The sequence below is a fragment of the Oreochromis niloticus genome, linkage group LG7, assembly GCF_001858045.2.
Source record: "Oreochromis niloticus isolate F11D_XX linkage group LG7, O_niloticus_UMD_NMBU, whole genome shotgun sequence".
In the NCBI taxonomy this organism is placed as follows: domain Eukaryota; kingdom Metazoa; phylum Chordata; class Actinopteri; order Cichliformes; family Cichlidae; genus Oreochromis; species Oreochromis niloticus.
Window position 1 is genome coordinate 2,096,741 of NC_031972.2, and position 15,955 is coordinate 2,112,695.

A 15,955-nucleotide genomic window follows, 5' to 3' on the forward strand; every position below is an offset into this window, starting at 1 on the left:
CTGGTCTTATTTTCCTATAACCTCACACGTGTGTGTGTTACTCGTCTGACCCTACACCTAAACATCACCCCAGTATCAAATACTCGAGTACATCTTGCTGCTCACGCTCTGACCTTCGGATCTACACCTTTAACCCTCCACAGGACTGTTAGCAACAGGTTGTATAATGATGAATATTGATCGACACCAGCATGATTCATGCGTGAGACCGACTCAAACTTAGAAAACACTTTAATTCATCACGTTTACATTTGAAAAACACGATAGTACAAAACTGATGACAGATTATAAAACATTTACATGGCCGCCTCACTCCAATTGCCGGCCCTGCGTGGCGAGTCTCCGCCTGCTCATCAGCTCCACAGCGCGATGGTATTCGTCTAATTTGTCTCGGACTTTGGTGTAAAGCTGGAAGAAAACAACAAAAAACAAAGAGCAGGGCGTCAGGTCACATGTGCGCATCTCAATTTACTGACGTGCACCGACAGGAAGTGACTCACAGCGCCTTGGGTCTGCGTCTCCTTCAGCGCCTGCAGGAGCTGGTCAATGGAGGTGTACGGCAGCCATGCCGGGGGAGACGTGGCAGAGAGCGGCCGCTGAAAAGGGCGAGTAAAAAGGAAAGGCGTTAAAACGGCACCGACACTTCAGATACGCGTGTCGGCGTGACTTTTACCTCAATTCCAAAGTACTGGTGACCCCGCCCCAGGACGGCATCCACATACTCCAACACGAGCTCTGCCGCCGCCTCCAGGAGGTCAAAATTCAGGAAGAGGCGCAGCAGAGATGGAGCGTCCACACGCTGAAACAGAGGGGCATGGTGGGAAAAACACGAACACTGCCTGTAACCCCGCCCACTCCTCTTTACCAGCCGAGCTCTCACCTTGTAGCCTTTGACCAGCCAATCAGGTAGAGGGACGCCATGTGACAGCAGCTTGTGGATGACGTAGCGGTGATGCTGCCCATTGGTGGAAGGATACCTGTCCAGGTAGGAGGCGAGGAGACGCCACGCCTCGTCTGCGGCGCTGCAAACAGAAGGACGTTGTTGTTAGTTATATGGAGGTCCACGGGCGTCTGGTTACCTTATACCTGTTTCACGCAGGTAAACCCAGGTGTGTCAATCAGTCAGTGATTGTTGGAAGCACACCTGGACTCTTTGGTGTTGACAACTGACAGCTGATTAACAGCCAACCAGCTCCAGGCTTCGTTCTGAGACTCCTCCCCTCCAAGCTGCAGCTTAATGCACCTGAAAACAGAGCGTGAGGTAAACAGACAGGTGAAAAAGACAAAGCCGTAAACGGAGAGCGCCGCTGAGGCGCGCGGCGGTGGACCTACTTGAAGGCGAGGCCCTCAAAGACTGGTGTCAGGCTCAGGTTGAAGGTGCGACTCAGAGCCAGCGCTGAGTCGAAGAGTCCCGTCTGAACCAGCAAGACCAGCAACTCTGCCGCCGAGGCGCCGCCTACACACAGTTACATGGTCACCTGTTTACTGTAAAACTCTGCTTGTGTGTGTGTGTGTGTGTGTGTATAACCCCGTGTGTGCGAATTAGCGTACCTGCGATAGCAGCGGAGGGCGGGTGGTGCTGGGCGAGGGTGAGACGGCTGCGAGACAGGATGTACTCTTTCTCCAGGTCTCTGACCTCCAGGATGTCCACCTGTTGCTTGACTGAACAGGAAGCAGGAAGCAGAGCGAGGGTTACAGCAGCTCGCCACCAGGGGGCGTCGCCTACCTGGACAGAAGCCTCATCTACTCTGAAAATAGCGTGACTTCATGTCACGGCAGCAGTCTAAAGGCCCTGATGTGTCTCTGTGTATGTGTGTGTGTTTGACTTAAGCGTACCTGGTTCAGCAGGAAACTCTCCATCAGAGTTTCTCTTCGGAGATGCACCTGGACGCTCGTACTGCAGGTAAAATCACAACACGGTTGGACAGGTCACACAGATTCAGTCAGATGGTGTGTGTGTGTGTGTGTGTGTGTGTGTGTGTGTGTGTGTACCGTTGCCCCGGAGACCGGCTGGACGATCCAGGCGTACTCTGGCCTGATGAGGCGCAGACAGTTGAGAGCAGCCAGGTAACAGTTCACCTGCTTCTGAAGGCCGTGGCGGGTCCGAACTTCCCGACCAAGACGCATCCCAAACTCGAACATCACCGTCCCCGCTGAGCACGCACACACACACACGTTACACATGGATAAACGAGACAGACACCTGTGTGTGTGTGTGTGTGTGGGGGGGGGGGCTGACCTTTGCGGTAGTTGTGGCGAGCGATGTGAAAGGCGTACAGCAGCTCATAATAGTTGTGGGTGAGCAGGTCGAGTCCCCGGGCCCGAGACTCAATGATGCTGACAACCTGGGAGCAGAGGTCAGAACAGAGTTAATGAAGGCTGTGTCCAAATTCAGGGGTCGCATCCTTCTGCGGCTGCATTTGTAGGCAGATTCTGTCACAGCAAGGCGATGAATGTTCCTCCAAATGAATCCTCTTCCCCAGATTTGAAGGACAGCTCAGGTGTATCCTTTGTGACCCACCATATCCCAGGATTCATTGCGAATCAGATGTTGAAGAAATTTTTTGGGAAAAATGGCTGACTGCTGAAGCGAAGCGGTCCAGAAACAAACTCTTAAAGTAAGTTCTGGGCTTTTATCTCACTTCAAATATACCGCGGAACAAATGTTAGCATAATGAAAAGCCTTAAAAAGTCGCATTTAGCAAACCTTCGGCTAAGTTATTTGACGTTAGCGCTATCGCCACTTAACACGGCTCTTTGGTCGGTTAGTTTAGGTTTGTGCCGAAGCTGGGTCTGTTTGTCGGTGTGAAGCCAAACGTACTTAAACATTTCAGGAAACACCGAGCAGACGGTTGACTAAATATCTGGCCCGCGAACTGTGGTGAGGACGCAGACTCAACCATGCTGTGCTGCAGTTTGTCCTTAAAGAGCTCTCATCCTGTATAAAGCACTAATAATGAGACAGACAGTAGATGGAGGCGTCCTCCTCCTGTTTCTCTGCTGTTTTTGTCTTGCTTATATCAAACAACCTGAGTCTGTCACCTTTGTTATAAAGACAACACTCTGCAGGATCCTGTCCTGTTTCTCCTTTCTCTGATTGAAATACATAAAGTGTGTCTTTGTGATTATAAGAGAAAACTGTTTTCATCCTGCAAGTTTACAGATATTAGATCAACTTCTGCTGCTTTTGTTGCTAACTGCTGTGGTTGATTTCCTTCTGCAAGTGTCCAGAGTCAGAAGAGACTGAGAAGGTGAGAGGAGACGGGACAGAGGCTCTCCAACCCTGATGAGACACCAGGACAGAGTGTGAGGAAGAGGACGACGAAGAGGAGCCAGCAGCAGCTGAGAGATGCAGAGGAGAAGAGGGGGAGAACAGACAGCTGTCTGTAGTTGAGGGACTGGTAAAAACATTGAAAACACTGTCTCGATATTTGCAGAAGTATCTCCAACACAAACTGTAACAGCTGCATACAGGAAACCACTCACTGATGTTTAAAAAAGAAGGAAAAATAAAGGAACCACAGACAAGTTTGATAATGCTTTGATTTTTCCAGAATATATTTAGTGTTTTCATCCCAGTGGGATTGTGCTGGTTTCAGTGGGAAAAGTATGGAGCTCATTTAAGTAAAGGTGTCTGTTCATATAGTGTGTCAGTATTTAATAAGGATGTCATCTCTCTCCTGTTAGAGCCTCTTGCCCAAACATCAGCCTGTTTAATGCTCTCATATCTTCAACATCTGAAATTATACTGCACAGTTTTCTCATCATTAAAAGAGTATTTACTGCATCTGTTTGTCTTCCATTGTATCTGAAACATACAAGGATTAAATCTTTTTACTTTATTTTTGAGATATTTTCCTTAAATATAACTAAAGCTTTCACACAGTGGTCATCGTACATTAATATTTGTCTGTCAGATGCTCACAAGTTAGAAATGATACAAAATCCAAATTAATACCTAAATATTTGAGACAACTGAGTTAAATCCCACTGAGTGTATACGTAGTAAAATATGAATAATGTAAATCCTGTGCCTACTGTGGCATTATTGCTTGTATTTTATCTGTTATTGCTCTTAATTGGTTCTGTGAAGCACTTTGGCAAACCTCTGGTTTTTAAATGTACTATATAAATAAAATTGTATTATATTGTTACATTTGTACCATCAGAATGAATGAGACTAGTGTCAGCAGCTACACTAGCAAACGGTTTTACGAGCTAAACTTAGCATCATTGTTGGCTAAGGGGACTTGCGCATGGCTGTGATGTTCTCCCAGACGCATCACGCTGAGGTGAAACGAAAAAGTCAAACAAATGATGTCAAATAAAGATTTTCTCTATTTCTCTCCAACATGCCGTCCACCACAGCTGTGGATGCTTATGTCGCGGTTGCTAGGCAACAGAAGCCACGTGTCGTAGGCTAGACTGCCCAATTTAACATCCTCGCACTTCCGGTCTTTGCAGACCGGGTAGGCCGGGTCCTTCGAAGGACGCAGCCCTGAGGTGACGATGCCGCTACACAGCACCGCACATGCTCAGCCGTCACAACCACAGATGGATGCGTTTCGTTTGCGAGGACCACCGAAGCCTCACTCTGACCCCCCGGCACAGTTCGCAGTGCGGGTGGAGAAATGAGCTGCGCAGAGCAGCTGGTTTCAGGCCGGAGGAGGTAAAGCTGCAGACTGAGGAGCAGGAGAGTGGGTGGAGGCCCAGGTGGAGAGGCGGTGGAGGTGGACAGCGGTGAACTTTTACAATATTTCATTCATTAAGACTGGATGTGTTGCAGCTCAGGTGCGTACTTATTTGAAAGTAGAACCACATGTTCCTTTAGTGGATCCATGGATCCACGCTCACACCTCCTCTGGATCCACCCTCGGGTCTCCTCTCTTCACCTCACCCTGGAACACGTCCTTCAGAGGAAGCTCGTTTCGGCACCTCGCAGTCTCAGGCGAGGGTGAAACGTAGCTTCACCTTCACACCAACTCCCACCTCCACCCTCACTTACAACAGACAACTCCTCCACTCAGGGCAGTGACTCGTCCCCGACCTAACCCAGCCACTCCACCTGGTTTCTGTTATAGCTTCACGCAAACAACCATAAAACAGGTCACAGGACAGGGTCAAAAGGTCAGGTTACCTCGTCATGCAGGTTGACGTATGGGAAGTTGACCAAATCCTGCAGCTGCGAGCGTTCACACAGCACCACCACCAGCTGACGGAGGCAGTCCAACTGCCTGAGAGACAGAGAGAGAGACACCTGCTCAGACACGCGACCTTTGACCTTTAGCATTGACTGCCAACACGGAGCATTTACCTCCACCTGCGTGTGTGTGTGTGTGTGTGTGTGTGTGTGCGCGCGTGTACATGCTGCCGTCGGGGTTCTGTGTCAGAGCGTCGTACGCCTCGCTGTTGTGTCCGAGGTCCAGGTGATGTTTGAATATCCGCGTCCACAGCGCCGCCTGAACACAGACATCAGATCAGTTTACACACCGACAGCACGCTGACATGCTGCCGTCAGACCGCCACATCTCACCTGACTGCTGACATCGCTGACGGCCTCCGTTATGGCCAGAGTGGCGAGCTGGATGACGAGCTCAGGTAGACCGACGTCCTCCAACAGACGGAGCACCTGAGGGGAAACGCACACTCATTAAAACACGCCACGCTGCCACTTCCCGTCCTTGCCGGCTCTCTGACAATCAGCGTCAGGTGGAACCTCAGAATCTCCGCCTCCTACCTTGTTGTAGTACTGCAGTCGGGGTGTAGCAGGGGCAACGGCGGCGTCTTCATCCTCGCCACCAGTCAACCTCATCAGAAACTCCTCCTTTTCCACCTCCGTTGCCGCCTCCTGGAAGCACCGCAGAGCCTGACAGAAGGAGAAAAACAAAAGAACACACGGGAAGTGAGGTTATGGCGAGCAACTCTGCCTGTAGGACGTGTCACGGTGACCCACCTTCTGGCCTTCACCGTTGGCGAGGTAACACTGAGCCAGCATGAAACGACAAGAGCCGATGTTCACCTGGCACCACGGACCAATCAGACGCACATATTCCTGCAGGAGGACAACACGTGGACTTAAAGCCACTCTGCCATATCATTAGGCACACCTGTTCAACTGCTCCTTATATAATATCGAATAAGACAATCACACGGCAGCAGGTTATTGCATTTAACAGGGTTCACACACCTTTCCAGGGTCAAATTCAAGGACTTTTCAAGCACTTACAAGGTCAAGCTTTTCCAGCACATTGCCAAAAAAACAGAAGAATGCATGTTTGACCTCACCTCAGTGACCACATGACAAACAAATCATCCTTGGCTGATTTTGACACCTTTGTTCCCCCTTTTTTTAAAAAGATAAACACAAAATGCAAAAAGAAAAGGTTGCCTTGTATGCATATAGTGTATGAACGAAATAAATTTGAATATCTGCCGATACCGATATGACTCCGATATAGTGTGTTTTTTAATCAATAAAACTGTTTTTTAATATCTTGCTGCATTTTGTATAAGTTCATACTCAAGTTTAAATAAACAACAACATTAAAGCTATTCTGTTATACCTGTATGCAAAAAATACACTGCACCCAAAATATTTCATAGTTCAGCAACACTGATCAATCTAATAAACTTAAACCTGCTCCATCCTCCCTATTCTGGTATTTTAAAGAGTACTTAGCAGAAATATTAAGCACCCTAACTAATAGGGTTGCAAACTCCCAGCAAAAAAAAAAAAAAAAAAAAAAAAAAAAAAAAAGCACAGAAATAAATTATTTTTCAAGAATAATTAAATAGATTCAACATCTTTCTTCAACAGAATTGCAGACTGCACAGATGGTACCTTCCCAAAGGAAAAAGTACTATAGCTTACTAGGGTATATTAGACTTAACAGTTACTATATACAGTAATGAACTTCTATACATTTTACATCGGATTAGAACTTTGGGTGTAAGATTCAGATAATTATTTATTAAAAGCGAGACATTTTAAATGAGAATAAGAAAGAAAAGTATGTCTTTGTGCCCCCTTTTCCCTGTTCATGCCCTATCGGCCCCCCTGGCTAAACTTTGCTAGATCCGCCCCTGCACAGTTACCAGCCGTCAGCTACGTAGAAAAGGATCCTGGTGTAGAAAGTAATATTAAATACATTCTAACAACAGCTTATCAAGCTTAAACGTGCTGCTGTTGTTCAGCCGCTGGTTTCCTCTTTCTGGAGCAAAGTGGGCCAAAAACAAAGAAGAGAGACGGACTCGCGACAGAAAAGCCGATCAGCTGATCGTTGATCAGTTTCATGATTTAAGTAGCAGCAGGAGAGGGAGAGAGAGAGGCAGTCGCTCCATATATCGGTTGTTAAGCTTAACATGGGAATGCTTTACAAACATTCAGAGATGAACTTACACACTTGCTTTACTTCTCTCTGGGATAACTTCCTCGGAGATGAAATGCTGGTTTGGTAGCGAGGCTGCAAATACACACAGCTGCTCTATCACGTGAGCTCACTGCTCCGACGTGCTACGGTTATGAGCCGAGTTACGCCGTGTCGCAAGTTTTGTGAGGTGCTTTTTTGATATTTAATGGATCGGATTACATTTTTTATTTCTCGCCGGTATCCGATCCAGTAATTTACGTCAGTATCGGACCGATACCGATACGTAATATCGGATCGGTCCATCTCTAGTTCATTCATCATAGAAGACTGTGAGGAAGCACAAGCATCTATTGAATCTATGACCTGTGATGATGATAATATCATTATTATTATTATTATTATTATTATGTACAGTTATATGTATTATCTCACTTAAATAAACAGGCAGCCTTAAAGTATGAAACACATAAATGTGTCCACTGTCTCAGTGGCTGCTGGTGGCCACAGGCCTCAGTGTGAGCTTGAACATTTATAATGTTCAAGCTCTTTCATGTGCTGAACAGAAACATTCTGAATGAAGATCTATTCCATAAATCACCATGCCATGACTAACTGCTGCTTGTATTACATCACACTCACTTCAATCATCTATTCCACCAGTTTCATACTGGGGGGGGGTGCATTATAGTGATAAGAACTCTCTTCAGTCTATCTCCAGAAGCTGATGCTGTTCATCTGGACGTAGCGTTTTGTGGGAGAAACGTTTCGTCACTCATTCAAGTGACTTCTTCACAGACTGAAGAAAAACGCTATGTCCAGATGAACAGCATCAGCTTTTGGAGATTTACTTTCCTGGATGATTGAGAATGCATCAAGACATTTTAATCTCTTCAGTCTAATTGTTATTTGTGTGAATGAAACAGTTTTAAGCACCAAACCCAAAATTCAAAATTCCAGGAGGAGCAGGAGGAAGACTCACCTGCAGCTGAGTGTACTGACAGTTGGCAAGCAGACACTCTGGGAACTGGAAGCCAGGATTACTGGGCCAACTGGGAGAGAGACCAGTTAGGGAACAACAGGAAGTTAAACACCACAGACCATTGGCGAGTTTCACTTAACGTGAAGAGGCGGAGCCCGATCGGGGCGTGATGAAGGATACAGCAGCTGAGCGAGGAGCTGCACCATACTGGAGATCATGTCGGTCCAGACGAGCAGAGCTCCGCCCTGCTGGTTCGAAAACAGCTGAGACACGATGAGCCGGCGAGCTGCCGTCTGATAAAAGAGCTCCACAACGGTCTGAGGGTTCAGAGCTGCGTGGGCGGGACAGGAAATCCACACACACACACACTTTTAAAAACCACACGGACAAGGACTGTCGTCCCTGACGCCACATCAGAAATCAAAGCTAAACACACAAACAGAGCAGACCTGATCGTCCAGAGGTCATGGTGGGTGTGTCTGACAGCTCCAACACGGTGAGGTGCTGCAGGTTGGCATCTCTGAAACATCAGAACAGGAAGTGCTCAGTGTGGTTGCTACAGACCTGAGAGTGCTGCACTCTCAGCCGTGTGTGTACTGTGTGTATTAGTACTCACATGGTGCTGATGGGCACGGAGGAGGCGAGGCTCTGACTGACATGTTTGAGGAGATGATAGGAGGACAGGAGCTGGGAGGTCCGAGGAATCAGGTCCTGCTGTAGCTGGAGCAGCTGAGCCCCCCCACCCAGAAACACCTGGATACACACACACACACACACACACACACACACACACACACACCTGTTGAGCTGCACACGTGTGGCTCATAAACACACTGAGGAGAATGATGATCAGGTGATGGTGAGAAGCTCTCGGATGTCTCCACACAGCTTTCCTGAAGGCTTTCCCGGCTGTTGCTTGGATACAAGAAGCTTCTAGCAGCGCACTGTCACATGAAAGTAGTCCTCGGCCCCCAGGTAATCTCTCAAAGCGTACCGCTTCACCACATGCCAGTCAGAACCTGGCCTGCTGACGTTCTTGTACCCCTGTTTGTGGCTTGACCAGGCTCATACAGACAAAGCAAGCCGAGGCCTCTTCCTGTCAAAAGGGAGTTCTCCCTTCCCACCATCACCAAACAGTTGATTGTGTGTGTGTGTGTGTGTGTGTGTGTGTGTGTATATATATATATATATATATACGTACATTGTCTCCAAAGCGCAGGTAGAGCTTCTGCAGGATGAGCAGGTCTCTGCAGAACAGCGCTCTGGTCATGGCCATGTGACACACGGCCTGGCAGACGACAGAGACTGCTGTGCTGCCGCCGTACAGCTGAGACAGGCCGATCCTTAAACTCAGGCTCTGACCTGCAAGACAAGGTGCAGGGCACACTGAAGCCACCTAACAGCAGGGTCGCACTTTCATTCACCGAGAGCGTCTTACCGGGCGCCACAAGTCTGTCCCCGCCGACCTCAGAGTCCGTCTCCAGGTCCATCTCTCTCAGCAGGACCATCATGGCGGCCATCGGGTTCCTGACATCCTGAAGTTTGTTCTGGACGTCCACAACCACGTTATCGCTGTGGAGGACAGACGCCGCGTGTTTAAATTACCAGCAGTAACCCCGACAAATTCAGCCTGCGACCCTCTGAAAGTCTGATGCGTGAAAACAAAAAGTCACACTGCTGCCTGTGGTCGTGACTTCAAAGGAAACGAGGAGCCGGCGTCCACCTGCTGCGCTCAGCTCCTCCTGATCATCACCGAAGGACCGACAGGAAGTGCGGCGCTCACTGAAGGATCCAGTTCTTTTACTTCCTGAGGATTTTCCACCTGAAGCTTCAATGATTATCTCCTCAATGTGACACCCCCCCCGCCCCAGAGGGCTCGCAAAATCGCTAGCCCAACGTCCCGGGGCTAGCGATTTTTCCAGTCAGGCTACCAAAATCTATCTCAGCCCTGCCCGTCGGGCTATCATAGGAAGGAAAAATGTATGTCAATGCTTTTGCATTCTTTCGAAAATGTAGTTGAGTAATTATGTCATTGGCATCGATGAGCCACTGTCAATATGTGACATATTGAAATCGCGTTTGAATTTGTGCTTGTTTTTTGCTTTCACTTTCACTTTCACTTTGCAATCGCGCGAACGGTGTGTAGAGAGCGGCAGCACTGATTGGTGAGTGACGATTAATTGCGCACCAATTCCTCTGACATCGTCTTATCACTCATTAGCTTACTATTCAAACGCGACAAGTGAAATCTCCCACAGCAAGCTTAAACATGTGAGAGGTTGATTGCGCAGAGAATCGCTGACCGTTATGTAAGTACGTGTGTAAAAGCAGCAGGATTTACGCTGGTATTTTAGTTCTGCTGAGCCAAATAAGAAGAAGACCACAAAACGGAAAAGTTATGACAAATCAGACTATGAGGCAAAAAGAAAGCTCAGCTTTTTTGGTTTCATGGACAAAAGAATTTATGTGGCTGGAATATGATGAGCTAAATAACATGATGTTCTGCCAGGTGTGTTGTGAGTTTCATTTCATTTGAGTCGACAAGCGCCTTTGTAACTGGGACCAGTAATTTTAAGAAAGACCCCATCAGAACCCATGAAAAACGCCTGAAATGCATTATTGCCCAGTCTGCAATATCTTTCCCAGAACAAAACATGCAAACATGCAAAAAACATACTAAAAATAAACCAAGCACAAGCAGAAGTCCTGAAAAATCTTTCAAAAGCGTACTATGTTGCAAAGAGTGAACTACCATTGTCAAAATTTAGCAGTCTTTGCAAACTTCAAAAAGCAAATGCCCTCGATCTTGGTTCCACTTACCTCTTACCTGTGACTTCAGTGGAAATTTCAGATTCAGGATCTGACACAGACTGATTCATGTTCTACACAGTTCTTACAAGTTCATAGAAATTTCTGTTCAATTAGAACCAAGTATTTGAGTTGATGACTGATTTTTATACAGTTGTTGTGATTTGTATTTTAATTTTCTGATTAATTTTTGTTTCCGTTACAATATTATACATTAAAGTATAATATTGTAAAGGAAACGAAACATTAAAAAATTGCTCTCTTTTTTATTCGGGCTACTTAAATTTACTTTGGTCTACCAAAAACTGAAGAGTGCCTGCCCGAAGGGCTACCATAGATTTTGAAATTTTGCGAGCCTTGGCCCCCCAAATCTCTCAGGAATCAGTGAGACCGACGCGTCTCTATGCTGTCTGTACCTGTGAGCACACCTGAGCTCCTGCTCATTTACAGGATGCTCTTCTTTAACGAACAACTTAAATTTAAAACAAGCACATCGGGGGTCATGTGACCCACCTGTCGTTGCACAGCAGGTTCTCCAGGACGAGCTCGGCCGCTCTCTCGGGCGCCTGCAGGTACTCCAGAGATTTCTCCATCTCGTACGCCATCTCTGCAGAAACGGCGTCGCTGATGAGCCGCAGGCACTGAACCAGCTGCAGAACATCCCGCCCCGCCTCCGGGTCTGACAGCACAGGTGAGCACAGGTGAGATCAAGATGTACAGAAATCGTCAAACCAACACACTGGCTGTCTCTTTACCTTCAGCGACGGGTGTCTCCTCCTCTGAGAGCAGGTACTGGTCGTGGGAAAGGTACAGGTGATCCACGGCGAAGCACGGCAGCAGGAACGACAGGAAGCCCTGAAACACAGCGGGACAAAAACGGGCGTCACCGCTTCATCGCTAACACCCACAGGCACACGGCGCCCCCTGCAGGTGGTCGACTCACCTTCCGGAGCAGACAGACCATCCCGGTGTGCTGGCTCACAGTCAGACCCAGAGGAGATGCCTGGACCTCTTGGTACTGCAGACAGCAGGAGTAGAACCGGGACCAGAACTCCACCTGCAGCTGTCGGTACTCCTCCTGGGAAAACTCGAACTCGGTGATGCTGCTCTGCAGCTGCAGGAGGAGGAGGGAAAGAGACGAAGCTTGTTAAAAAAACAAAAACCATCTGAAAAGTTCCTGTTCTGGCTCAGATCGCTCTGCTTTACCTCGCTCTCGACAGCCAGTGTCACCTCCTTCCTCAGAGCCTCCCAGGACAGGTCCCAGATCCTCTCCGAGCCTCGCCGAAAGATCTGAGCAACCCACACCGACACCAGCCAATCAGTTATCAATCAGGGAACCAATCACAGAGTCAATCAGACACACAGCTAGATTCTCACCTGCAGGGCTTTCACAATGGCCGAGGCTGTGAAACGAAGGGGAGAGAAGAGAACCTCGAGATATGTCTCCTGTCAGGGGGTCAGAGGTCACATGGTCAGCACTACCTGTTCATTAAAACACTGGTTACTGGTCTGAACTGGTCTCACCCGGGGGTCCAGGTCCACTCCGATGTGGATTTCTTCTTCGGGTGGAGGCTGAACAAACACCTGGTTCCACTGAGCCGCCGTGTTGCTGTGAAACATGCCGACAGGTGAGGAACATGTGCGGAGACAGATGATGGAAACAGGTAGAGAACATGGAAATATCAGCAGAGGACAGGAGGAAGACACTGGCATTTCGACTCACTGCTCGAAGCTGATGTATTTGACCACGGTGGCGTTGGATTCGTCCACCCACAGAGCCCAGATGTCCGAGGAGGTCAGCGTGAAGTCCACAAGCGTCTCCTGTTCACAGAGAGCGGTTCAGAATGCAGAAAGTAACCACAAACACAAAAACGAGGCTCGCCCCCTGGATCCGCCCGTGCGTTCACCTGTGTACTGAACAGTGTGGAGATGTGCTCAAGGCTGTAGCGGTTGTTGTCTGTGGCGACCAGCTGCAACACGGTGAACTGCCCCCGCTGAGGGACGGCGAGGTAGACGCACACGCACAAGCCTGTGGTGGAGGAGAACGCCAGGCGCAGGCGGTGACCATGGCCCGGCAGGCGCTTCACGCCCTTACACGCCGGCATGTACTCCAACATGTCCGCCTCCAGCAGACAGCCATGCTCCTGAGGGGGCGGAAGTCACGTCAGCACATGGCGACTCAAACGTTACACATCAACAATGTGTTTGTGTGCGTGTGTGTGATGTCATCACCCTGAGCGACCACATGCGCAGCCGGTGGTCCTGACACAGCGCAAAGATGAAGGAGTCTTCCTCCAGCTCCCGCACGGCCAGGCTGAGCACGAGGTCGGCCGGGCTGTGCTCGCCGCGGATTGCCGTGGGCATCCACCCGGACAGCCGCTGCATCACAGAGCTCCTCTTCAACTCCAGCACCGACATGTTGCCTGGAAACGGCGAGCACACGTCTTAAAATCCGGCCGAGGTACCACGCCCACATTAAACATAGAAATTCCCCCTCACCCTGAGAATCGGGCGATGGCAGGGTGACCACCGTGATGCCTCCTGCAGGAGAAGCCAGAGCGAAGTGTGCGTCTCCGTGGTAACTGAGCCAGGCGAACGAAGCGCCGGGACTTGCCGTGGTTCCCACTGAGCTGGGGATGAGGGCGCTGTGGGCGGGGTCCTGCAGGCTCAGCTTCCCCACATCAGTGAAGATGGACTGCATGTGCAACTCTGTGACCAGCTCCTACACACGCACAGAGGAGTGTTCGAGGTCAGTTATCTCGTTAACAGTTACCGTAGTAATTGTGCTAACAGCTGTATGATTGTATCATTTGCACACACGCGTATTTTCTACTGTGTATGGTGTCCATTTGATTTGATTAGTACGACTTTTTGTCCTGCTCAGAGCTGCCCTCTGGTGGGCGCCTCAGGCCAGTCAGGTCCCACACCTCCAGACTCTAACAGCGTCCATTTGGACACTTAACAACAGCCTACCCCCACCCACCTCACCATGGTCTGAGTGTCCTCCATCACTCACACACAGACTCTGTTCAGTCCCTTTGCTCTCCATCGTGCGCCTTCCTCTGGTATTTTTAAAAACATTTCTTCTGTTTGTTATGTTTTGCTGATTTCTACATTGATTGTAATATTACATTTCACGTTCACCTAAATCTGTTTCTATGGTAACCATGGTAACTATGGTAATCTCACACGGCTGTTGGTAGTTTGGTATCAGACCTTAAAGTCTGAGTCATCTGTCGTGTCCATAGTGACACTTTCATTAATCAATTGATAACGGTAATCAGTAATCAACAACCGCACGCTGTCCTGCAGCTGGTGGTGTGGCTTCTTCACGGACCATAGGACAGCATGCAGGCTGAGGGTCACCGTCAGGTACTCACGCTGCGGTACATGCGTGTGGGGTGGGGCAACAGCAGCCTGTGGACGCTGTGATTGGTGGAGATGAGGATGACGACGTTGCTGAGCGTCTCCTGGATGGTGACTCCTCCGGGCAGGACAGCACAGTGGGTGAAGCGGAGCCGGACGGCGTTGTTCAGCAAGTTGGTGTCCAGAGACTGCTCCACCAGCACCACCGAGTCCCCAGACGTGGACCTGCATGAGTGAGAGTGTTAGCAGAGAACGGCTGACAGCACCTGCAGAGCACCTGGAGAGCAGCTGGTACCCACCAGTGGATGAACCTGTTGCTGATGACCGACAGCAGCTTCCCGCTCTCCTCATAATGAAACGCTCCCGCGCTGTCAGGAAACTTCAGGCTGCCAGGTGCTGCGCTCACACCTGCAGACCGGAAAGACAGGTGAGTCCGGTTTGAACAGGTTCTTGACCTGCAGGTGTCTGAGGCTCTGATCAGCAAGTCACAGTGTTTATCAGATCAATAATCAGCTGCTTCCGGAGGCGCAGACACCATCGACCGCAGGTCAAGGTCACGTGATCAGCGCGGGTTCACGCGTGACAAGGTGCGCAACAGGTGAGCAGCTAACGGAGCTAGCTGATACTAAACGGAGACGGAGGAAGATTTACTCGCTCGCTTGCTCAGCAGTGCGCGCTCACCTAGTCAGGTGAGAGTTCGGAAGAAAAAACAACAACAACAGAAACACCTCCAGGCCGCGCGCGGCTAGCAGGAAGCTAACACGCTAACGCCAGCAGGTACGGGCCGTTAGGCTGTTAGCTCCCTGCTAGCCGCCGTCAGGGGCACGCAGGTGAAGTGCAGGAGTTACCTAGATTCGCAGTGAGCTCGCGCGGCCTCCGCGCGGCCTCTCTCTCGAACCCGCAGATCTCGATGTAGCTGCGCTCCAACGCCGCCGCCATCTTATCCTCGTGCCGCTGCGGCCGCGCGCTGCGCTTTCAAACCCACTTCCGCCTCCAGCTCCTTCTTCTTCTAAGATTCATTTAAGGTAGGAGAACCACTGCGAGGCGCGCCACCTGCCGGATCGGATGACTGACGTCATCATTAAACAATACAAATCCGACTCCGTTTTTTTTGTATGTCTGCTTTGACCAATCAGAGCCCAGAAGGAAATTAACATTATTAGATGTTCTCATTAGATTTTATATGTGTGTGTGTGTGTGTGTGTGTGTCGGATTTTGATTGGCCAACACATTTTGGGGATGGCATAGGCACCGATCGGTTTTCTATCGCCCATTTGCTGGGAGTAAGGGCGCCCTCTGTTTGCGAGGTGCGCCTGCTGCTTGCTGCACAGGGAGGAGAGGGCGGGGCGGCGGTATGGGCTCAAAATGTGGTCATAAATATTTTGTACTTGTAAATCAGGATTTGTATGTGTAAAAAGAATTTGTGTGTGTG

At 49.3% G+C, this 15,955-nt stretch overlaps 1 protein-coding gene across 1 annotated transcript; it reads right to left on the reverse strand.

Moving 5' to 3' along the window:
- Positions 1 to 213: 213 nt before the first annotated feature.
- nup160 (nucleoporin 160) lies at positions 214 to 15,532 on the reverse strand. Its single transcript, XM_019360964.2, has 34 exons — positions 15,372 to 15,532; positions 14,823 to 14,931; positions 14,538 to 14,748; positions 13,657 to 13,879; positions 13,390 to 13,580; positions 13,065 to 13,301; positions 12,881 to 12,978; positions 12,682 to 12,766; positions 12,535 to 12,603; positions 12,364 to 12,447; positions 12,101 to 12,271; positions 11,913 to 12,012; positions 11,671 to 11,836; positions 9,788 to 9,921; positions 9,551 to 9,711; positions 8,966 to 9,102; positions 8,799 to 8,869; positions 8,530 to 8,680; positions 8,350 to 8,419; positions 5,954 to 6,052; positions 5,738 to 5,866; positions 5,534 to 5,629; positions 5,365 to 5,459; positions 5,138 to 5,234; positions 2,240 to 2,345; positions 1,993 to 2,153; positions 1,837 to 1,897; positions 1,552 to 1,662; positions 1,333 to 1,456; positions 1,145 to 1,243; positions 881 to 1,022; positions 674 to 799; positions 501 to 596; positions 214 to 408 (listed from the first exon to the last, which is right to left on the reverse strand). Exons 1-34 carry the CDS (start codon positions 15,460 to 15,462, stop codon positions 310 to 312), a joined length of 4,200 nt encoding a protein of 1,399 aa, XP_019216509.1. The 5' UTR covers positions 15,463 to 15,532; the 3' UTR covers positions 214 to 309.
- Positions 15,533 to 15,955: the final 423 nt, after the last annotated feature.

Coding starts and splice junctions, on each gene's coding strand:
- nup160 (XM_019360964.2), bottom strand. CDS start 15,462: ATGGCGGCGGCGTTGGAGCGCAGCTACATCGAGATCTGCGGGTTCGAG. Junction 12,272..12,363: donor CACTGGCTGTCGAGAGCGAG/GTAAAGCAGAGC, acceptor CTCCTCCTGCAG/CTGCAGAGCAGCATCACCGA. Junction 8,420..8,529: donor CAGCTCCTCGCTCAGCTGCT/GTATCCTTCATC, acceptor TCTCTCTCCCAG/TTGGCCCAGTAATCCTGGCT.